At 43.9% G+C, this 25069-nt stretch overlaps 1 protein-coding gene across 7 annotated transcripts in view; it reads left to right on the top strand.

The window, feature by feature from the left end:
• The window catches only part of CFLAR (CASP8 and FADD like apoptosis regulator), a 58943-nt gene extending 34082 nt beyond the window's left edge, over positions 1 to 24861 (top strand). For 6 of the 7 annotated variants that reach the window (XM_070388272.1, XM_070388229.1, XM_005909833.3 and 3 more), the window contains 4 exons: positions 1810 to 1859; positions 2545 to 2626; positions 16933 to 17449; positions 19730 to 24861. In XM_070388272.1, coding sequence (XP_070244373.1) covers positions 1810 to 1859; positions 2545 to 2626; positions 16933 to 17449; positions 19730 to 19868 — 788 coding nt within the window. In that variant the 3' untranslated portion in view covers positions 19869 to 24861. The remainder of the gene's footprint in view (positions 1 to 1809; positions 1860 to 2544; positions 2627 to 16932; positions 17450 to 19729) is intronic. The other variant, XM_070388264.1, reaches the window with a different exon arrangement.
• The last annotated feature ends 208 nt before the right edge of the window (positions 24862 to 25069 follow it).

Here is a 25069-nt window from a genome sequence, read left to right as displayed (position 1 = left end):
ATGTGAGAGTTGGACTGTGAAGAAAGCTGAGCGCCGAAGAATTGATGCTTTTGAACTGTGGTGTTGGAGAAGACTCTTGAGAGTCCCTTGGACTGCAAGGAGATCCAACCAGTCCTTCCTAAAGGAGATCAGTCCTGGGTGTTCATTGGAAAGACTGATGCTGAAGTTGAAACTCCAATACTTTGGCCGCCTCATGTGAAGAGTTGACTCATTGGAAAAGACCCTGATGCTGGGAGGGATTGGGGGCAGGAGGAGAAGGGGACAACAGAGGATGAGATGGCTGGATGGCATCACCGACTCGATGGACATGAGTTTGGGTAAACTCTTGTAGTTGGTGATGGACGGGGAGGCCTGGCGTGCTGTGGTTCGTGGGGTCGCAAAGAGTTGGACACGACTGAGCGACTGAACTGAACTGACCTGAAGTACCCTGAACTAAGATGGACATATTACATAGATTATTTTGTGTGTTTTCTTTTAATTCTGTTAAGCCATGATTATTAAAATATAAAAAAGTGAAAATTTCCTCTTAATTCTGAGTATCAGACATAACCACTATTAATGTTTGATCTATGTACCTCTAGTAAGTATATGGAATATACACACACACATACATGATTTTAAGTACATTGACTCAATATTAAACATATTATTCAGTAATCTGTTTTTCACTTAATATATCCTGCATATCTTTTCATGTCAAGAACATAAAATCTCTGTTATCTATTTTAACATTGCATAGTATTCTATGTACCATTATTTATTTAACCAGTTTCTTGTTAGTAGACTTTCAGGCTCTTTCTAGCTTAGGGCCGTTACAAACAGTCCTTCAGTACCTCTCCATGACATTTTTGCACACTTTTTCTGTTATTTCTTATGATAAACTTCTAGAAGCAGAACATTGGTTTAAAGGGTATTGCTAATTGTCCCTTAAAAAGTCTGTTTCAGCTTATACAGCATTACCATTTGAAAGTGCTCATTTCCCAAACTTGACCAACACTGGCATTTTCTTTGCCTGTCTTTAGATATTATTACTCATTTGTGCAGCAATCTTATAAATTAGGTGCTTATCTCAGAGATGAACAAAACAAGACAAAACAAAACCCCAAGAAACCCCAAGACTTCAGGAAGAAACTTGCCCCAGATCACAGAGCTTACTAGTGATGGTGCTAGGGTTTCAGCCAGCCCTTCATGGCTTTAAAATGGGTGGCTTCTCCACTTCCCTGGGACTAGTAAAGTCATTTTTTATCTACTTTGCTTTAAGCTCATCTACATTTGCTAAGCCCACTGTCTGATATCTTGCTGTTGACATTTTATTTTACAATCTTCCATTGACACTGGATTAAGAAAACGTGGCCATCTCTTCCATTAAGTGGTAAACTCACAAAAGCTTTTCCTTCTCTGAGTCTCTAAGGCTGCTCCCTTGAGGCATTGTGTGCAATTTCAGCACATGCAGTGAAGTTATTGATATATTAATTGGGAAGTAAGTTTATCAGATTCTCCCTATCAGGTTAAAAACTCCCCGTCACTGGGTTCTTACCTGGAAGAGGGCAAGGGAGAACCTTCTTTACTTCTATTTAGGTGGTTTTTCTACACAACCCGTTTGGCATGGGGACTTGTGTTTTGTTATCAGTTAGTTAAGTGTTTCAGTGTGAGGTTAGAAGCTTGGGGCTGAGTATAGCTGGGGAAAGAAGAGATAGTAGCGGGGAAGAAAATTGGGAAAGAGAACAGGTGTGACATAAAAGCTAGCAGGGACTAGGAACAGCCTTAGTTCTCCTTCAGTTTTGTAAATGATTTCTCTCTCACCCCCAGGAGAACCAGTGAAGAGACCCATTCAGGAATCAGGAGCATTTTTGCCTCAGGTACAGAATAAATGATCTGACTTGGTAGTGTAAGCACAGTATCTGTGGAGAACACTGATGGCTTTACAAATATCTGTCTATTAAGAATTCTTTGTGACAGTAGGATGCTGAGGATGCTATTCTGAGAGCGCTTCTGTTCTAAAGGGGAACCTTGGATGTAGCAAAGAAAAAGATGTTGAAGTGGATTGCATTAGTGAACTTTGGAATACAGGAAAATTCCAAGTGGCATTTCTCTTCTCAGCTGAGTGATTGCTGAGTAAATAAGTAAGCAATGACTCCGAACCTTGACTTGTTATGACTTTTTCTATGCTGGTACGTCTTCTCCATAACAGAAGGCAATAAAAGGCCTCCTTTTGTGTTGGTTTGGAAAAATATCACTTGTATAAATGCAGGTTGCTGTGGAAACTTATGACCAATCTTTTCTCTGTGTTTTACGTTATCTTTATCTCACAAAGCTAATGCGTAAAGGGACTGCAGGTTTCATTAAAGTTAATTAGAAACTAAAATAACTGGTTGATGTTGAAGGGAAATGTCAGTCATGGTGACTTCAGCCTGTGCCTATTGAGTAACTCATCTGCCAAAAGGAAATTTAAGGAAATCCAAAAGAAAAGATAGTATGGGGGGATGACCTTGAGGTAAGAGAACAATGTTTAGCTTCTTTGACAATCCCTGCTTTCCTTTCCAGCACATAGTAGAAGAGAGATATAAGATGCAGAGCAAGCCCCTGGGAATCTGCCTGATAATTGACTGCATTGGCAATGACACAGGTAGGTGTGAAGGCTTCAGATGAATTGATGCTCCATAGTGAGATTGAGGCACACACAAGCAGTATTCATCAGAGGCATCAACACTAGCTGCTGTTTAACAAACCACTGCCCAAAAATGTGGTTTCACACAGGAAGGGTAGTTTCTTACTCATGTCTGGTGGGGATGGGGCTGGGGAGCTTCGTTGCAGGTGTACATCAGTGGTGTCATTGTCTGAGGGCTTGGAGTTGTCTTTGGAACCTCTATATATGGCTGGTGGATGACGGAAGTGAACGGAGAAGCTCAGAAGGACTTTAGGGACAGGCTTGAAAGTGATATGTATCATTTCTACCCACAATCCTTTGGTTAGAACTCATGGCCCCATCCAACCACAGTAGACAAGGAACTGAGTCTAGCTGTGTGTCAGGAGGAAAATGAAAGGGAGTTGGAGGAACCCATAGTGCTGTCTCTGGCACAAAGGCAAATTTTGTGAAAGTTGGGAAGGTCTTTTCTTTTCATGCTAGATGCTGCGGCAGGAAGGAGTCCTGAAATCCAAGGAGGGGTTAAAAATGGAAGGTTTTTCTGGGCTTCAGTATTATCAGATGCCCCATCATTTCACCTAGATAGGTCTTTAAAGCTTTTCTGGGGAATATTAAAAATAGGATAAATTTGTGCTCATTTAGAGGCACTGTGTCTACCATCCTGAACTTTGGTTATTGGCCTGAGTCTATACTGCCTGTTTATCCTTGTTTGGATCTGAATGGATTTTTTTTGCTTAGCTGTTGGATGTCTGACTCGAACTGAATCAATCACTGGTGATGCATCAAAAAATAATGAGAAGAGCTTATATAAGTGCAATAAAATTTGGTTCCATTTTTTATCTCTTTCTTGAAAGGATTGATCGTTTTATTTCCAGTTTTCCAGCTTCTCAACATTCTCTTAGAATGAGTCAGAACTGTGTTTTTTTAGGCTCACTTAAAATGTTACCATGGTGGAACTTGCCTGGTGGTCCAGTGGCTATGACTCTGCTCCCAGATCAGGGGGCCTGGGTTCGATCCCTGATTGGGAAACCAGGTCCACTTGCCTTAACTAAAGATCCTGCATGCCCCCCGAAGATCAAAGATCCTGTGTGCCACCACTAAGACATGGTGTGGCCAAATAAGTAAAAATAAATACGTATATATTTAAATATTACCATGGTGAGTTTTATGGGAAGAGAATCCAAGAAAGGTCCAATTAGCAACTATTACACTGAATTTCCTGGGATTTCAGATATGATCTTACTTTCTCCTGTCCTGTATTTAGTTAGATGTGAGAAATGCTGTCTCTTGAGCTATAGATGGGTCCTGTATTTATTTATTTTATTTTTCTTAAATTGAGGTGTATTTGATGTACAAGATTTGTTCTTTCTGTTTTAGCCCTTGCTGCTGCTGCTAAGTCGCTTCAGTCGTGTCCGACTCTGTGCGACCCCATAGACAGCAGCCCACCAGGCTCCCCCGTCCCTGGGATTCTCCAGGCAAGAACACTGGAGTGGGGTGCCATTTCCTTCTCCAATGCACGAAAGTGAAAAAATAAAGTGAAGTCGCTCAGTCATGTCCGACTCCTAGCGACCCCATGGACTGCAGCCCACCAGGCCCCTCTGTCCATGGGATTTTCCAGGCAAGAGTACTGGAGTGGGTTGCCATTGCCTTCTCCAGTTTTAGCCCTTCAGTTCAGTTCAGTTCAGTTGCTCAGTCGTGTCTGACTCTTTGCGACCCCATGAATCGCAGCACGCCAGGCCTCCCTGTCCATCACCAACTCCCAGAGTTCACTCAGACTCACGTCCATCGAGTCAGTGATGCCATCCAGCCATCTCATCCTCTGTCGTCCCCTTCTCCTCCTGCCGCCAATCCCTCCCAGCATCAGGGTCTTTCCAATGAATCAGCTCTTCGCATGAGGTGGCCAAAGTACTGGAGTTTCAGCTTTAGCATCATTCCTTCCAAAGAAATCCCAGGGCTGATCTCCTTCAGAATGGACTGGTTGGATCTCCTTGCAGTCCAAGGGACTCTCAAGAGCCTTCTCCAACACCACAGTTCAAAAGCATCAATTCTTCGGCGCTCAGCCTTCTTCACAGTCCAACTCTCCCATTCATACATGACCACAGGAAAAACCATAGCCTTGACTAGACGGACCTTTGTTGGCAAAGTAATGTCTCTGCTTTTGAATATGCTATCTAGGTTGGTCATAACTTTCCTTCCAAGGAGTAAGCGTCTTTTAATTTCATGGTTGCAGTCACCATCTGCAGTGATTTTGGAGCCCAAAAAAATAAAGTCTGACACTGTTTCCACTGTTTCCCCATCTATTTGCCATGAAGTGATGGGACCAGATGCTATGATCTTCGTTTTCTGAATGTTGAGCTTTAAGCCAACTTTTTCACTCTCCACTTTCACTTTCATCAAGAGGCTTTTGAGTTCCTCTTCACTTTCTGCCATAAGGGTGGTGTCATCTGCATATCTGAGGTTGTTTATATTTCTCCCGCCAATCTTGATGCCAGCTTGTGTTTCCTCCAGTCCAGCGTTTCTCATGATGTACTCTGCATAGAAGTTAAATAAGCAGGGTGACAGTATACAGCCTTGACGTACTCCTTTTCCTATTTGGAACCAGTCTGTTGTTCCATGTCCAGTTCTAACTGTTGCTTCCTGACCTGCATACAGATTTCTCAAGAGGCAGATCAGGTGGTCTGGTATTCCCTTAATATTCACTTAAGAATAAGGAAATGCTTTCTCAGAAAGAGATTGTGTGATCGTCCTCCCATTTTGGTTGTAACCAGTTTTGTTTCATTCATTAGCAAGAAGTTCCCAACTGGACTTGGTGCAGAATGTATAGCTGTTGTATGAGGAGAATCACAAAGATAAAGCCATGACCTGTGATTTTCATGGCTAAATTCCAGTGTCCACCTCCCTTGTTGAGTTATGAACCTCTTGTGGGCCGGGACTGAGTGTGTATTTGTATTTTTCTGTGTTATAGAGATGTGATCAGAGTTGAGCCCTGGGATACCACCATGTAGGTGGGAATCATGGCTTTGCCGTGTCCTAGTTTGTTACCTGGGGCACTTTTTCTAGACTCTCTGTAGCTCCATTTTCCTTCTGTAAACTGAGTTCATAACAGGACACACCTCATAGGGAGATTAGGAAGAGTGAGTGAGTCGTACTTGTAAAGAACTTAGGGCAGTGCCTTAAACACACACACACATACATTTAGCAGGCATTAAAATATCCATTTTGTGGACATTAGTTAATGTTACTTGTCCATTTTGTTTGTTTAATTTTAGTTGTAAATTGCTGGGCTAGAACTTGCCGTGGCTTTGAGCTTAGCACATGGAGCCTGACCCCAGATCAGTGAGGGACCAGAGAACTGGGATCCAGAGGCCTGTATCAGTATCTGCAAAATAGCTCAAAGATATTGTCTGTTGATGGGTACACAGGACTTTGCCCCAACACTGTTCTTGACTTTGTTTCTCCCTGGTCTCACATTCCCTCCATTCCTTCCTTTCCTGATTAACAGCTGCTTGAATCTGCCCATTGGAACTCAGGGAGGGTCATGGAAGCTGGGTGAAGGCTGTTTTCTGTAATCAAAGAAATGCAGGGCCCCACAGGGCCCTGCACGGTATCACTCCTATCCCCATTTTCAAGATGAGCAACCAGAGCACAATAAACTCCCTTTCTAGCTTTTCTCATTAAGTAATAGAGCTGGGATTTGAAAGCTTGACTGCAAAGCCTCTGTTTTTAGCCACTTTGCTGTAAGTGCCATGAGGGTGGTAAGCTTCTGCTGTGTGTCTTCAGAACCTGAAACTGGGTGGCACATTAGAGTTCAGTAAATATTTGTTGGGTGAGTGAACGAAGGAATAAGCTCTATTGGTCATGGTATGTTTCTAAAACCATTCCTTTGTACCTGTAGAATTTAGCAGACTCCCTTACACCTATCTGTTCCTGTCCTCACAAAAAAGTGAGACTTCTATCCAGAGTATGTGATTTCCCCAAAGCTTTATAGGTTTATTCTTCCTTTATTCCATAAGCGTTTATTGAGCACCTACTATGTGCAAATCACCACGCTTGGCCCTATGTGAAGCAGGTATAGAGGCCACAGGTAGAGACTGGCCTCAGAGCCATATTGTGAACAAAGATAAGGTTATCATTTGGCGGCTCATTCTTTTTAAAAATTTTTTTAACTTTTTTTTTGTTTTTAAGTGGCTCATCCTTGAGAAGAATCTTTAGAGAAGTCAGTAGCCTCTTCTTGGAGCAGATGTGGAGGCTTAAGGATTTGGGCTAATCGTCTCCGTTCAGTGGCTTTGTGCTTGGTGTCCTCAGGGTTGTGTCACCTGTGTCAGAGACCTAGCAAAGCTGGACTTACACGAGCTCCTGCTTCAAGGTGCCCTGACAGAGCATCTTGTTAAGGAGGGGAGAAGTGAAAGCCCCAAATCACAGACACGTGGACTCTGGACCTTGACCTTGGGCTCTGGCTGGGGTTTTTAGGCTGAATGAAAGATGGTGTTTGCAGATTTTAAGAGGATGTATTTATTCATCTTTTCTCCCTCACTGTTTCTGAAAAGCTTGAAGATTTTTGTGTGCTCTTTTAACTAGGCTAAGATGTAGATTTCTCTAACAGATGCTGCACATTTTTCTGGGAAATTTGCGCAAGTAAACTTTCTCTTCTAACAGAGCAGCAGTGGTTCTGAAAGCCGAAAGTTGATCACAGAGAGAGCTTCGCAAGGGTGTTGACTGGAGCTTGGCTGCTCCTTGGGGTTATGCAGCCCCTTTCCTCGATTTCACTTAATGGAATGGGTGACAACCCAAATCAGCAGCATTTTCCTATACTGATAGATATAAACAAATCTCAGCAAGGGGAATCAGAGCAGCCATGGTGGCCTCTGCTGCTGAGCTTTGAAAACATGTGGAAGTCTGACACCTGAGATGGTGATGGAGGCTACATTCCCTTAGAGCAGCCACTGTTGCCTGCCAGCTTGAGTGCCAAGGAAGAGAAGCCTCGCCCTCTTAACTCCCATGGCATTAGCAGACTATTAAAGATCCTTCCCTGGGAATTGGGCAGGGGGAGAGTGTATGGAACCAGGAAGTCTGTGGTGTATGCTTTTTTTTCCTGGGCATTCTTTTTTAGTGTGGCTGTGCTGGGTCTTTGTTCCTGGGCAGGCTTTTCTCTAGTTGCAGTGAGCAGAGGCTACACTCTAGTTGCAGTGCACGGCCTTCTTATGGCAGTGGCTTCTCTTCGTGAGGAGCATGGGCTCTAGGGCATGTGGGCTTCAGTAGTTGCAGCTCCTAGGTCTAGAGCACAGGCTTAATAGTTGTAGCACATGGGCTTACTTGCTCTGCGGCACGTGGGATCTTTCCAGATCAGGGATCGATCCTGTGTCTCCTGCATTGGCAGGCAGGTTCTTTACCACTGAGCCACCAGGGAAGCCCTTTCTGAGCATTCTTATCCTCTGAGACTTAAGCAACCATTCAGTTGGAAACCTAGAATCACTAATGAAATTTCCCTTTAAATCAATGTGTGTGTGTGTGCACGTGTGCCCTCAGCCATGTCCAACTCTTTGTGAACCCCTGATCTGCAGCCCTCCAGGCTTCTTTGTCCATGGAATTCTCCAGGCAAGAATTCTGGAGTGGGTTGCCATTCCCTTCTCCAAGGGATCTTCCAGACCCAGAGATCGAACCTGCGTCTCCTGAATTGGTAGGCAGGTTCCTTACCACTGAGTTACCTGGGAAGCCCTTTAAATCAGTGCTACATAGCAAACCCTTTTTTCACAGACAGCACAAATCTAGGATATAAAGAAGAATTTTAGGACCACAAGCCCTTATTGGAGACCCTTGTATTTCAAAATTTAAAAGTTCAGAATGATGATATGGTACATATACTGCAATTTATAGAACATTCCAGTGGGGTCTAGGGTAGTGCCCCATAATCTGTGATTATTTCTACAGCAAAAGAAATGAATATTTGTGCTAAGTGGAATAAAGGCTATAAATAGCTTTTCATTAGTTCAGGAAAGATTTTGTTACAAAACAAGTTAGGGAAAAGAACTTAAGTTCTTCAGAGCTTCTGGAGTTTTGGGATCGTGGAAAAGGTGTGGTGGGTATGTGGAAAAGCAGAGGACTTTAAGGCTGCCTAAGGAACCACAGAAGCCTCTCTTGACATGCACTTGACATGTTTATTATTAATATTGTTTTCTCCTAAGAAAAGCTAATCCTGAAGGAATTACTAGTCATCATTTGTAGCTTAAAAAAAACGTTTGTAAAGTAGCTTATAATTTTGTGTGTCCAGTAAATGGATTGTCCAGTAAAACCCCTGATCGGTGTATCTGAACAAATGGAAAGTCAGGTTTATGCAAGCCCTACCCCCCTTCACTCCCCACTTCCTTTCTCACTCTTCTGTCTTTATTCACCATTTTCCTTCCACTTGGAGGCCTGTCCTTTGCCCTGCTGTTTTTTGGGGGGGAGCCACAGCTGAATTACATCTTTCCCATAATTTCCTCTTCAGGTGTCTCGGACCACACTGACTTTCCCTACTCTGATCTCTTATTTTACCTAAACTCCTGCTGCTCTATGTGACATGTCAGTCATTGTTTTATGCACATTTATACACATCCGAGCACTCTGAGTCCAGCCTCCCAGCACCCGGCTCACTGCCGCCCCCTCTCCTATGTGATCATTCTGCTCCATGCCCTGACACACGTGGGGTGGCCACCAACCACGGCCGCAAGCACCTTCGTCCCACACTGTCCGCGATCCACACTGATGCCCAAGGCCCCGGCAGAGCTGTCGAGGAAACCTCCTGCGGCAATGGCAAGCACCCTTTGGCCCATGGGGGCTCCTTTTCCGCAGGGGATTCCGCCGTTACCCCATGTTGGTGCACTTCACTGGCCGTCCACTTCACCTCCGAAGAAAACAGTCTGTAAACAGACATGAAACCCTTTGGTGATAGAGGAGCCCAAGATTGGGCTAAAAGGAGACTGTGGTGTGCGATTACCCCTGGGGAGAATTCCTAAGGGAAGTTGATGACAGGTTGGGGAGAGGGGATGGAGTGTATCCTGGATAGATAGTTTGGAGGGAATGGGAAACTGTTGGATGTCATAACTAGGTGAGGTGTGTGTAGAACAGGGAGCTGTGTGTGTGTGTGTGTGTGTGCCCACGTGCCCACCTTTGATTAGGAGTTGGGGAGGGAGGTCTTCTGGGTAAATCTTGCATCACTGTCATAGGACTGAGAGCCGTGGTCAGGCAGGTGGAATACCGTGTTGGTTGGGTAGTCCACCCTGGCAGGCATCTCTGCCTAGAGCATACCTACAGCCTCCCATCTGGTTGGCAAGGTTTTCCCTGCTGGCCCCACTGGTATCTGCGTGCTCTCTCACTTCCACTGCGCTGTGGTGTAACTACCAGCACAGGTCCACATTCATCTTCACTCCTATGCCTCCTGGGTGCCTTGGTCTGCCTCCCAGAGCCCACTTAAGACCAGGACCCTCTTGGAGCCACCACCAGTGCACGAGAGTCACAGCCAGCCCAGGACCTGGCACAATGTCTAAGCCTCCCATAGCAGTTGCTGGCATGAGGCACGTGGTAAGGAAGGTGTGCTCGTGGCCACTGGCCCCACTCGTAGATGTAGATACCCCTCCTGCACCTCCTGCTGTGGCCACCATCGTGCAGCTGCTCACACCCACGGCGACCACCCCAGCCCACACCAGCCCACCCCTAACCCCACCCTATCCAACCCCACCTCCTTACCACCACCAACAGCAGGAGCCCTAGCACAAGCCCAGGAGCATCACTGCAGCCACGAGGGGCACCAGCCACAGCCCCTCAGCAGGGAGGAGGGCAGGCACTGGGAGGCCCCAGGTGGGTCATGGTGGAAGCAGTGCTGCTGAGAGGCCAAGCAGTGGCGAGGGCATCCAAGACGGAAGAAGCTGGTGGTAGACAGCTTGGAGTGGGCAAGGTTGCCACTGTGGCCAAAAGGTGTGTCCTGGGGACAGTGGAGGTGGCCTGATCATGCTTGGGCTAGAGCTGCAGGGCCCCAGGGGGCTGCTGTCACAGTGCTGAGGCTGGCGGAGCAAGCGTGAGCTAAAAGGGTGGTAGGGTTGTGCCAGGGAGATCAGTAGGTGGCAGGGGGAGAAGAAGAAAGGCTTCCTTGACCGGGAATCAAACCTAGGCTGCAGTGAATCCTAACCACTGTACCACCAGGGAGCATCAGGGGTTTGTCCCTGGCCTGCTCCTGCTGAACCCAGCACCTCCATGCCACCCGCTCTGTGCCACCTTGGTGCCCACACCTGGCCCAAATGAAGTAGGACAAAGGCCAACAGAGTTTTGCCAAGAAAACCCACTGGTCATAGCAAACACCCTCTTCCAACAACACAAGAGAAGACTCTACACATGGACATCACCAGATGGTCAACAACGAAATCAGATTGGTTATATTCTTTGCAGCCAAAGATGGAGAAGCTTTATACAGTCAGCAAAAACAAGACTGGGAGCTGACTGTGGCTCAGGTCATGAACTCCTTATTGCCAAATTCAGACTTAAGTTGAAGAAAGTAGGGAAAACCACTAGACCATTCAGGTATGACCTAAATCAAACCCCTTATGATTATACAGTGGAAGTGACAAATAGATTCAAGGGGTTAGATCTGATAGAGTGCCTGAAGAACTATGGACAGAGGTTCATGACATTGTACAGGAGACAGGAATCAAGACCATCCCAAAGAAAAAGAAATGCAAAAAGGCAAAAGATTGTCTGAGGAGACCTTACAAATAGCTGAGAAAAGAAGAAACGCCAAAGGCAAAGAAGAAAAGGAAAGATACATCCATTTGAATGCAGAGCTCCAACGAATAGCAAGGAGAGATAGGAAAACCTTCCTCAGTGATCACTGCAAAGAAATAGAGGAAAACAATAGAATGGGAAAGACTAGAGATCTCTTCAAGAAAATTAGAGATACCAAGGGAACATTTCATGCAAAGATGGGCACAATAAAGGACAGAAATGGTATGGACCTAACAGAAGCAGAAGATATTAAGAAGAGATGGCAAGAATACATAGAATAACTATACAAAAAAGATCTTCATGACCCAGATAATCACAATGGTGTGATCACTCACCTAGAGCCAGATATCCTGGAATGTGAAGTCAAGTGGGCCTTAGGAAACATCACTATGAACAAAGCTAGTGGAGGTGATGGAATTCCAGTTGAGCTCTTTCAAATCCTGAAAGATGATGCTGTGAAAGTGCTGCACTCAAATATACCAGCAAATTTGGAAAACTCAGCAGTGGCCACAGGACTGGAAAAGGTCAATATTCATTCCAATCCCAAAGAAAGGAAATGCCAAGCAATGTTCAAACTACCACACAATTGCACTCATCTCACATGCTAGCAAAGTAATGCTCAAAATTCTCCAAGCCAGGCTTCAACAGTATGTGAACCAAGAATTTCCAGATGTTCAAGCTGGATTTAGAAAAGGCAGAGAAACCAGAGATCAAATTGCCAACATCCTTTGGCAATTATAGAAAAAGCAAGAGAATTCTAGAAAAATATCTATTTCTGCTTTATTGACTATGCCAAAACTTTTGACTGTGTGGATCACAACAAACTGTGGAAAATTCTTAAAGAGATGGGAATAGCAGACCACCTGACCTGCCTCCTGAGAAATCTGTATGCAGGTCAGGAAGCAACAGTTAGAACTGGACATAGAACAACAGACTGGTTCCAAATTGGGAAAGGTGTACCTCAAGGCTGTATATTGTCACCCTGCTTATTTAACTTATATGCAGAGTACATCATGAGAAATGCCAGGCTGGATGAAGCACAAACTGGAATCAAGATTGCCAGGAAAAATATCAATAACCTCAGATATGCAGATGACACCACCCTTATGGCAGATACTAAAGGGGAACTAAAGAGCCTCTTGATGAAAATGAAAGAGGAGAGTGAAAAAGCTGACTTAAAACTCAACGTTCAGAAAACTAAGATCATGGTATCTGGTCCCATCACTTCATGGCAAATAGATGGGGAAACAGTGGAGACAGTGACAGACTTTATTTTCTTGGGCTCCAGCATCACTGCAGATGGTGACTGCAGCCATGAAATTAAAAGACACTTGTTCCTTGGAAGAAAAGCAATGACCAACCTAGATAGCATATTAAAAAGCAGAGACGTTACTTTGCCGACAAATGTCCGTCTAGCCAAGGCTATGGTTTTTCCAGTAGTCTTGTATGGATGTGAAAGTTAGACTATAAATAAAGCTGAGTGCTGAAATATTGATGCTTTTGAACTTTGGTGTTGGAGAAGACTCTTGAGAGTCCCTTGGACTGCAAGGACATCCAACCAGTCCATCCTAAAGGAAATCAGTCCTGAATATTCTTTGGAAGGACTGATGCTAAAGCTGAAAGTCCAATACTTTGGCTACCTGATGCGACCCTTGATGCTGGGAAAGATTGAAAGCAGGAGGAGAAAGGGGACGATAGATGATGAGATGGATGGCATCACTGACTCGATGGACATGAGTTTGAGCAAGCTCCAGGAGTTGGTGATGGACAGGGAAGCCTGACGTGCTGCAGTCCATGGAGTTGCAAAGAGTTGATCACAACTGAGCAACTGAAATGACTGATATTCTTTGCTTCTCCAACAAGGGTGTGGGCTTCTTGAAGAATAGGAACTACATGGTTTACTTCATCTGTATCCTGTAACCATAGTGTTTCTCTAACACAGGAAGAGGAACTTTGTAAAGCATGAGTTTTGAGGTCAAGCGAGTTTTAATAGATGAGAATAATTTGTTCCCCTTTAGGAGCTTTGCGATGCATGTTGGCCTTAAAGCTTCTGAGCAGTCTTTACTTCTGAGTAAAGAAACCTAGTTAAGTCTTGTCAATCTTGCATTTGTCCTTCATGTTTGACCTCAAAACTCCCCTTTCCACTAAGAATATGATGCACACTTGTGTTGCATTCATCTGCTTTGTAATAACTTGAGCTTGGTTTATTAAAGTTACTCAGTAAGTGATTGTAAATAGACTGGTGAAGCAGCCACCCTTTCTTTTATATTCTATACATTTATTTAATGAATCCCAGTTTGTAGGTAGTATTAAGATAAATGTGAGCTCATTTCAGTCAAAACACATTCTAACTGAATGGAGTCATGACATTTTACTATATTTGATTTTTTGGATTTCATCTCAGTAGTCCCCAAACTGGTGGGCAGTGCTGATTCTAGCTTTTCCCTAATAGCCCTGTACTGTCAGGCCAGAAGAAACCCCTTTCAGGAAGTTAATAAAGGAACAGCTGAATTTTACAGAGCTAGGGCTGGGTCAGGTGTGGAGTTTCCAAGATGAGTAGGAGAAGTGGGACTTCTACAGTCGGTTGAAGTTTTATTTTCCAAACTCAACACCCACATTTTTCTTCCTCTAGTTGCAAAGAAGGACAGGGAAGTTACTGTTGATGCATGGGGGTGCAGAATCTGAATCTGGCTACTGAGTCCCTTTTAGTTAGCTTTCACCCTAAGGGGCTTCCCAGGTGGCACTAGTGTTAAAAGAACCTGCCTGCCAATGCAGGAGACATAAGAAACATGGGTTTGATCCCTGAGTTGGGAAGATCTCCTGGAGAAGGAAATAGCAACCCACTCCAGTATTCTTGCTTGTGCAACCCTATGGGCTGTAGCCTGCCAGGTTCCTCTGTCCATGGAGTTGCACAGAGTCAGACACGACTGAAGTGACTTGGCACACTGGTTTCTAAGGAAGTAGATTTCATGCAAGAGAGGCATTGCAGGCAGGCTCTATGATTTGTGGTGAAGTGGCTGCCTTTATATTCTTTAAAACTAATATCTTAAAAATTTTTTTATTTACTTACTTTATATTTATTTTTGACTGTACTGGGTCCTTGTTGCTGCACACGGGCTTTCTCTGATTGTGGTGAGCAGGGGCTGCCCTGTTGTGGAGTGCTGGCTTCCCGCTGCAGTGGCTTCTCTTGTTGCGGAGCACAGGCTCTAGGCACACAGGGTTTGGTAGTTGCAGCACGTGGGGTTACCTGCCCCATGGCATGTGGGATCTTCCTGGACCAGGGATCGAACCCATGTCCCCTGTATTGGCAAGTGAATTCTTAACCTCAGGACCACAAGGGAAGTCCCCAAACTAATATCTTACATTTGAATAAGCACTCACAGTTTGCAAAGCATCTTGACAGAAATGTCAGTGAATCCTTACAGCCACCCTCTGGAGGACATGGTTTAGTCACTGATCCATTTTATAGATGAGTAAGTTACAGATGTCATTTCTTCAAAGCCACACTATCATGAACTTCATCCTGTATACACTGGCTTATATCCATGTTCTTGCTGGGTCAAGAAAACACAACAGCTAGCCTCAGTCCTCCCGGAGAAGGCAATGGCAACCCACTCCAGTACTCTTGCCTGGAAAATCCCATGGACGGAGGAGCCTGGTAGGCTGCAGTCCATGGGGTCGCTAAGAGTCGGACACGACTGAGCGACTTCACTTTCACTTTTCACTTCTGTGCATTGGAGAAGGAAATGGCAACCCACTCCAGTGTTCTTGCCTGGAGAATCCCAGGGATGGGGAGCCTGGTGGGCTGCCGTCTATAGGGTCGCACAGAGTCGGACACGACTGAAGTGACTTAGCAGTAGCAGCCTCAGTCCTCATCATCTGATAGAGAAAAAGGTGTGTTATTAATGGGAAATGCCAGCTGGGATCTCTTCAGAGTGTGTCCATTGGGTGAGTGTTGCCTGAATATTTTAAGGGATCCTCTGTCTTTGTCTGAGGCCCATCCAGGTCTGGTGTTCTGATTGGCCTTATGCTTGGCCTTGAGGACCTGTATGGCTTTTGGATCCACTTCCAGCTTTATTCTTTTTCCTTCTCTTCTTCTAGACCGCAGATTCCCATCTCCTTCTTAGTTCTTCTGTTAGTGTAAGTTAGCCTTCTCTCAGGACCAGACAAGGTTTAGACCCGTATGTGGGTGGAAGAGTCAGGACTGAAACTTAGACCTTGTGATTCCAAGGCTTCCTCTTTTACCCAGTTTCATGCAGTGGCCTGCTGACTGCCTTGCGACAGCCCAGCCAGAGCCTGCAGGCAGCCCAGATCAAAGCAAGAAATTAAGTAAGGTGCAGGATAGCATGGGTTCTGTTCAGCCCCTGCATACAAGGATGGAAAGGGAGGAAGTGGCTTTCTTTCAAGGGCTTTGATAATGGAGTCAATCTATCAGTGAAAAGAGGCTTTTGAGGAGACTAACAAGTAAACAAAAGAGCTTTGAGTCTGGTGTTTCTCTGTTTGCTTCTGCCCCCTAGAGGAGAGAATGCTCCATGATTGGAGAGTGACTCCTGAAAGGGAGAGTTTGGAATAAAGCAGAGGGGATAGCACTGGGGTCCCTGTCCAGGTTCTCTCATGGTACAGCCCCACCTGAGCACAGAACTGGGCACCGAAGCCTTGCCTACACCCTCAGAAACCTTGCCTAGCGAGAGGTGCTGCTGCGCCTTGTCTACCACTCCGGGACCCTATGTAGACAAGTGAGGTTGCTTGTCATAGGATTTTAAAGAGATTGGCATCTTCTTTATATCTCTTCATTATGGCGTTTTGTACACACACACACGCACACATATATACATATAATTCATTGGGTTTTTTGCCCTTACCTCCTGGTCTGGCAGAAGGACAACAGTGAATAGCTTAACTACATTCTTGCTGCTACTACTGCTGCTAAGTCACTTCAGTTGTGTCCAACTCTGTGCGACCCCATAGACGGCAGCCTACCAGGCTCCCCCGTCCCTGGGATTCTCCATGCAAGAACACTGGAGTGGGTTGCCATTTCCTTCTCCAGTGCATGAAAGTGAAAAGTGAAAGTGAAGTCGCTCAGTCGTGTCCGACTCCTAGCGACCCCATGGACTGCAGCCTACCAGGCTCCTCCATCCATGGGATTTTCCAGGCAAGAGTACTGGAGTGGGGTGCCACTACCTTCTCTGCTCAGGACCTTTAAAGCCTCAGAAAAGAAAATGTTAGTTGCTCAATCGTGTCCAACTCTTTGCAACTCCATGGACTGTAGCCCTCCAGGCTCCTTTGTCCCTGAAATTCTCCAGGCAGGAATACTGGAGTGGGTAGCTATTTGCTTCTCCAGGAGATCTTCCCAACCCAGGAATAGAACCTTCACTGCAGATAGATTCTTTACCGTCTGAGCCACCAGCGTAAAGCCTCAAACTATGACACAAAAAGCAGAAACAGACAAGTAGTGGAGATGAGACCATGTTTAGAATTGTGATCCAGTGTCTCTTGAGCTTTCCTTACTCCTGTGTTTTTCATCTTTCTTTTTCCAGACATTCTTCGGGACACCTTCACTTCCCTGGGCTATGAAGTCAAGCATTTCTTATATCTCACTGTGAAAGATATAACCAACATTCTACGCCAAGTTGCCCAGATGCCCCAGCACCAAGACTCTGACAGCTTTGCGTGTATCCTGGTGAGCCGAGGGGGCTCCCAGAGCGTGTTTGGCGTGGATCAGACTCACTCTGGGGTCCCTTTGGATCATATCAGAAGAATGTTCATGGCAGACACGTGCCCCTCTCTCTCAGGGAAGCCAAAGCTCTTTTTTATTCAGAGCTATGTGAAATCAGAGGGCCAGCTGGAGGACAGCAGCTTCCTGGAGGTGGACGGGCCATCAGTGAAAAGTGCAGACTCCAAGGCCAGACAGCCTGGGCCCTACCAAGATTTGATTCACCGAGAAGCTGACTTCTTCTGGAGCCTGTGCAAAGCAGATGTGTCCCTGCTGGAGGGGCCCTCCAGCTCACCCTCATTGTACCTGAAGTGCCTCTCCCAGAAACTGTGGAAAGAAAGGTGAGCTGCCCAATCTGTGATGGATCCTGGCCCCAGTTGTTTATTTTCTGCTGCCAAGATGGAAGGGCCTTCCCAAGTGGTGCTAGTGGTAAAAAAAACCCACCTGCCAACACAGGAGACATAAGAGATGTGGGTTCGATCCCTGGGCTGGGAAGATCCCAGTGGAGGAGGGCATGGCAACCCACTTCAGTATTCTTGCCTGGAGAATCCCGTGGACAGAGGAGCCCGGCAGGCTACAGTCTTTAGGGTCGCAAAGAGACGGACATGACTAAAGCGACTTAGCACGCACACATGCGCCAAGATGGAAGTGCCGCTGTTTGATGCCCTTCTCTTCAGGGGGATTTTTTTCATTCCTTGTTGAGGTTGCCTTAAGAGTCTGAGATAGATTCTGCACAGTTTATGAATGCTTTGTGCCTTAGAAGGATATTTAGTAGAGCTTGTGGTTTGGATATTTTTCTTCAAAATTAAGAAATGTTTATTTTTTCGTATTACAAAAGCAATGCATGCTTCTTACTGGGAAGAAAACCACCACCACCACCACCACCAAACCATGAGATATAGATGCTGAAAGCAGAACATAACAAGCAGTTTTAATCCATCTTACCAGAACCAACCTGTTAACCAAATCTCAATATATTACCTTCCAGATCTTTTTTGGATCCCATACAATTATACATAAACATGTGTTTTAAGCCAAAATGAAATCATAATCTACTATTACTTTATAATGTGCTTTTAGTTTGTGTAACAGCTTATTTTTACATGTCAGGAATCACATTTCTATAGCATTTTACTACCTGCAGAGTAGTCCATAATATGGTTACAGCATAATTTCCTTGGCCAGTCTTTAGTCTTTGCGCAATATTTTGCATTGGGCAATGTTTTTACATCTTTTTAGGTCAGTATTTGTGCTTATTCTTAATTGTTTTATTGAAGGGAAAATTCCAAGAAGTGGAATTACTGTATCAAATGACAAGATGTTTTTACATCTTTTTAGGTCAGTATTTGTGCTTATTCTAAATTGTTTTATTGAAGGGAAAATTCCAAGAAGTGGAATTACTATGTCAAATGACAAGCATTAAATTATTAAATTACTGTGTCAAATGACAAGCATTAAAAAATATGTTTATTTATTTATGACCTCACTGGGTCTTCCTTGCTGCACTCAGGCTTTTCTTTAGTTGCAGAGAGTGATGGCTGCTCTTCCTTGCAGTCTGCGGACTTCTCATTGCAGTGATTTCTCTTGTTGCAGAGCACAGGCTCTAGAGTACGGGCTCAGTAATTGTAGCACACAAGCTTAGTTACCCTCTGGCATGTGAAATCTTCCCAGATCAAACGCTTGTCCCCGGCATTGGCAGGCAGACTCTTAACCATTGGACCACCAGGGAAGTCCAATAAGCATGTTAAAAACCTTTGATACATCTTATCAGATTGTCTTCTAGGACAGTTAGACCAGCTTTTAAAAAAATTTTGGCCATGCCATGTGGCTTGAGGGACTTTAGTTTCTCAATCAGAGATTGAACCCAGAACCCTGGTAGTGAGAGCATTGAGTCCTAACCACCAGACTGCAGGGAATTCCCATAGGGCTGCTTTTATGAGACTGTCTACATCCCTGAGTTTTCACTAATACTGTGTGCTCTTTTATTTCCCCACGTCTTGACAGTTTGATGGGTAAAAAATGGTACCAGATAGTACAGGTTTGCAAGTCTTTGTTGCTTGGACATTTTTGATGATTATTGGCAAGAATACTTTTCTAAGGGAACCATCAGCGGTCTGGTGTTCCTTTAGGGGGAAGCAAGCCTCACTGTGCCTCAAATGAAGATTAGTAGTCCCTTTTCAGTTGCCCACTAATTACAATTTAGAGTATCTCCAAGTCACTTGTGAAAGGCATCTTTCGTCGCTTGGGGGACCCCAGGAATAAATCTCAGGGCCTGGAACACCTAGCCTCCTCAAGGATGGCTCAACAGTAAAGGGAGGGCTAGAGCAGGGGTGACTCAGCCTTCCAAGGTGGAAATGCCATGGGCCAGCCACATCGTTGGCCTGTCCTTTTACATTCATCCTGCATTTGCACAGAGTTGCCTCTTGGGGGAGGGGACTGTGGTCATCAAACCAGACTGCTGCAAACCTATTTAGATCATTTGCTAAGCAGCTTGTAGACTATTTAGAAAGGGACAGTTTTACAGCACTTTCATATCTGTGAGTTGATTTCATTCTGATGATACTCTGTCTCCTCATTGATAATTGCATGGGATTAATTTTTGCCTTCTACGTTCCCTCCAGAAAGCACTCGCTCCTGGAACTCCACACTGAACTCAACCGCCTGGTGTATGATTGGAACAGCAAAGTGTCTGCTAAGGAGCGATACTACGTCTGGCTGCAGCACACTTTGAGAAAGAATCTCTTCCTCTCTCACAAATAAAAAGTCAACATCATGGCGGGTGAGAACCTGCTTCCTGTTGTATCTCCATATGGCAGAAAGCGCAGAGAACAGGCTGTCTTGTGTCTCTTTCCTTGGGCTTCCCTGGTGGCTCAGTGGTAAAGAATTCACCTGCAATGCAGGAGTGAGTCACAGGAGACGCAGGTTCAATCCCTGGGTCAGGAAGATCCCCTTTGAGGACGCATGGCCACCCACTCCAGTATTCATGCATAGAGAATCCCATGGACAGAGGAGCCCAGCAGGCTACAGTCCATGGGGTCCCAAGAGTTGGACACAACTTAGCAACTAAACTACCACCATCCAAAAACAGTAGAGCATTTTTTGCAAATGTTCATGAAACATTTACCACAACAGACTATATTCTGGGCCATAAAATAATATATTTAAGAGGATTGAAACCACACAAAATATATTCTCAGACTATGAAGAAATTAGCCTAAAAATAGCATCTGAAAAATCTACAAATATTTGGAAATCAGACAGCACACTTATAAATACCCCTGTTCAAAAAAGTCTAGGGAAATTGGAAAATATCTTTAATTGAATACAATGAAAATACAAATAGCAAAATTTGTGGCATACAGCTAGTAAGATTGATCTCTAGTTCGGCAGAGTTGGAAAGAATCAGACACGACTGAGCTACTGTGCATTCTAGCACGCATGCACTAGCTAGAATGATAAGGGAAAAGGCACACAAATTAGGAGTGTTAGTAAGGAAAGACACCACTACAGATTCCATAGGGACATTAAAGCTGAAATATTTATTGGCAGATTTATGCTGATAAACTTTTATGAAATTGACTATATCCTTAAGAGACAAACTGCCAAAGCTCACTCAAGGTGCAAAGAATCACATGGACAGAGGAGCGTGGCGGGCTACATGGGATCTCAAAGAGTTGGACATGGCACATATGCATACCTTTCCTCCTTGGATTGGAGAGCATGACCTGGAAGAGTATTATTGCTTAAAATATCCCGAAAGGGGGACCTCCCTGGCAGTTCAGAGATTAAGACTCTGTACTTCCACTGCAGGGGACTTGAGTCTGATCCTTTGTTGGGAAACTGATCCCATGTGCCACTTGCCACTTGGAGGGAAAAAAAAAAATACAAAGCAAAAAACAAAACAGCAATAAAAGTTATTTATTAAATTATATTAAATTATATTATGTTGTCTGTTTACTTTTGTCACTTTTGTTAATACCATTTGTCAGCTCACAGATTTCAAGGAGAAGAGCGTTAAGGGTTTGCTTGTGTGTTTTGCTCACTGGCAAGGGTTATGGAGTGGAGTAGAGGTACTTTGATTCCAGGAGCAGGCCTTCAAGATGAGAGGAATAAGGACTTGCCATCCCTTGCCTACTTCACAGAATTGTTCCAAGGATGACATGAGAGAGCCTTTATGATCATACCCAATGGCTGCACTGCTGATGCCATGCGCACATAGCTGTTATTATTAATAGCACACTGTGGAGGAGTTATTTTGAAAATGTTGAATCAAAGCTTGAAAACTGGTAAGGATTTTGGCAGGTTGAGATGGAGAAGAGAATACGTTGCAGAAGAAACAGATCAAATGAAGGAGCAGGGGAAATGCAAGGCATGTTTTAAAAACCGTGAGTGTAACTTTTAGCTGGAGTGTAGAATGTGAACAATGGTGACAAGCCAGGAGATGCCTGGCATGTGGTTGGCATGTGAAAAGCTGAAAAGACTAAAAGAGCTGTCTTTTAGTCAGCTCTCATGTAAGTTATTTTTCCTCACTTTAATGGTGGAGTTTGAACTACTTTGACACTTTTGTTTATAAACATTTGATTATTAAATGCCTTATTTCATTGAGTATAGTTTTTAAGTAAAGTTTTTTAGGCATGCTAAAAGAGAATTATATTAGGAGAATATAATTATATTAGAGAATTATATCAATATAATGGATATTCATGTACCCACAACCCAGCTTAAAGGAAATGTTCTAAAATCTTCAGAGAAGACTCTGAAGATATTGCTTAAGTAATAGCCCTAAATATAAAAGAGATAAATATATTAAAATACTTCAAACTTTATAATAATCCCCCAACTGAAAATTCATCCAGTGTTCAGTAATAGGGGCATAATTATGCTGAAAAGTCCAGTGGTTGGAATTCTATATAACTGTTAAAATTATATATACAAATAATAAAGGCTTACATAAGTTGTTCTTAGCTCATCACACAAATTATCTCATTTAATCCTCAGAACAGCTCAATGAGGTAGGTATTTTTGTACCCTTTATTATTTATTCCCACTTTATAGATGAGGAGAGTGAACACAGTAATATTAAGTAGATTATCCGTGGTCACCCTAGCTGAGGATATAAACTCAAGCCATAATCAGAGCATTTAAAAAAGTATTTATTTATTTATTTGGCTGTGCCAGGTCTTAGTTGCAGCACATGGGATCTTCAGGCTTCATTGTGGCATGCAGGGTCTTAGTTGCAGCATGCAGGAATTTTTAGGTGTGATATGTGGGATCTAGCTCCCTGACCAGGGATTGAATCTGGGCCCCCTTGGGAGTGTGGGGTCCTAGCCACTGGACCAGCAGGGAAATCCCAACAGAGCCTTTACTTTTATAGTAAGTATATTTAAAGCAAAAACAAACAAACAAATGTCTCAGGAAAACAAAAGCCCAGAAAGAAATATTCCAAAAGTGGTATACTGATGACAGGACTATGGCTGATATTTTTTCTGTTTTCCAAACCCTCATCTCTACATATTTGAGAATACTGCTTTCTAGAGTAAAGACTAGGTAATTCTTTCAACTTTTGACTCATTGGTTCTTCGGTGCTAAAGAAACAACTCTTCTCTAGTTCTGTCTTCACTTCTCTGTCTGGTCTTTAATCTTTTTCAGTAGCAGGATGCCTATTCTCAGGGCTGCTGTTCTAGGCCACTGGCTAGAAGGACTGACTCATCAACCTCAGTTCCATTGCAGCCCCCAACCCCTTCCATCCTTTTCCATGAATGAGCCATGGTTGGTGTCACTTGACACCTTCTGTCTGCAGTTTGAAATGGGGATCTCTTTGCTAAGATTCTAGGAGCAAGTTTTCAGGATTGAGGTCAGCCTTGTCAGTTTGTCTGTGTAGCAGACCCTGCTTACTGTCCCAAATACCATTCTCTTTATCCCTAGTAATAGAAGTCTTAATTTGATACTGAGCACAAAGCCTCACAGAATACAGCCTAGATGTCCAGGTTGTGCTACCATTAAAGAGTTCAGTTCAGTTCAGTTTAGTCGCTCAGTCGTGTCCGACTCTTTGAGATCCCATGAATCGCAGCACGCCAGGCCTCCCTGTCCATCACCAACTCCCAGAGTTCACTCAGACTCATGTCCATCGAGTCAGTGATGCCATCCAGCCATCTCATCCTCTGTTGTCCCCGTCTCCTCCCACCTTCAATCTTTCCCAACATCAGGGTCTTTTCAAATGAGTCAGCTCTTTGCATCAGGTGGCCAAAATATTGGAGTTTCAGCTTCAGCATCAGTCCTTCCAATGAACACCCAGGACTGATCTCCTTTAGGATGGACTGGTTGGATCTCCTTGCAGTCCAAGGGACTCTCAAGAGTCTTCTCCAACACCACAGTTCAAAAGCATCAATTCTTCGGCGCTCAGCTTTCTTCACAGTCCAACTCTTGCATCCATACATGACTACTGGAAAAACCATAGCCTTGACTAGATGAACCTTTGTTGACAAAGTAATGTCTCTGCTTTTTAATATGCTGTCTAGGTTGGTCATAACTTTCCTTCCAAGGAGTAAGCGTCTTTTAATTTCATGGCTGCAATCACCATCTGCAGTGATTTTGGAGCCCCAAAAAATAAAGTCTGACACTGTTTCCCCTGTTTCCCCATCTAATTGACATGAAGTGATGGGACCAGATGCCATGATCTTAGTTTTCTGAATGTTGAGCTTTAAGCCAACTTTTTCACTCTCCACTTTCACCTTCATCAAGAGGCTCTTTAATTCTTCTTCACTTTCTGCCATAAAGGTGGTGTCATCTGCATATCTGAGGTGATTGATATTTCTCCGGCAATCTTGATTCCAGCTTGTGCTTCCTCTAAACCAGCGTTTCTCATGATGTACTCTGCGTATAAGTTAAATAAGCAGGGTGACAATATACAGCCTTGACGTACTCCTTTTCCTATTTGGAGCCAGTCTGTTGTTCCATGTCCAGTTCTAACTGCTGCTTCCTGACCTGCATATAGGTTTCTCAAGAGGCAGGTCAGGTGGTCTGGTATTCCCATTTCTTGAAGAATTTTCCACAGTTTATTGTGATCCACACAGTCAAAGGCTTTGGCATAGTCAATAAAGCAGAAATAGATGTTTTTCTGGAACTCTCCCTTTTTCAAGGATCCAGCAGATGTTGGCAATTTGGTCTCTGGTTCCTCTGCCTTTTCTAAAACCAGCTTGAACATCTGGAAGTTCACGGTTCATGTATTGCTGAAGCCTAACCCTCCTACAAATGCTGTAGACCTGAGTTCAATCCCTGGGTCTGGAAGATCCCCTGGAGGAGGGCATAGTGACCCACTCCAGTATTCTTGCCTGGAGAATCCCAATGGACAGAAGAGCTGGTGGGCTATAGTCCATGGGATCACCAACAGTAGGACACGACTGAAGTGATGTAGCACACATACACACGGTTTGGCTTATACCTTGTTATTTGATTAAAATATTTATGCCTGTTTTAAGTTTAAAATAAAAATTTGCTTAGATCATTTTAATTTGTAATTATTGTTTTAAAATGTATGTATGGTTAAAAATGTAATGTTAAAACCTGAACTGATCAGCCTGATATTCTGTGATGACCTCAAGGGGTAGGATGGTAAGAGGAGATGGAAGTTAAGAGGGAGGAGTTATGTATATACACTATGACTGATTCATTTTGTATGGCACAAGTCAACATTGTAAAGCAATTATCCTCTAATTGAAAATAAATAAAAATAAAATTTAAAAACCTGAGCTGACCTAAGTTTTTGATATGTCTGGTGGTGTCATTTATTTTCTTTTATATTTTTGTGTTAGAGAGATGGAGATGCTTTCTTTGTTAAGACATTAGTAGGACTTGGACACTGTCCTCATAGGAGAGGTAATCCTCATAACAGATGTAATCCACAAGGAAGAGTTCTAACTGAATTATTAATATAGACCACCTTTTGGACCTGGTTTACAGTG

The sequence above is a fragment of the Bos mutus genome, chromosome 2 (assembly GCF_027580195.1).
Source record: "Bos mutus isolate GX-2022 chromosome 2, NWIPB_WYAK_1.1, whole genome shotgun sequence".
Lineage (NCBI taxonomy): Eukaryota > Metazoa > Chordata > Mammalia > Artiodactyla > Bovidae > Bos > Bos mutus.
This window is presented reverse-complemented; position numbering and strand designations above follow the sequence as displayed.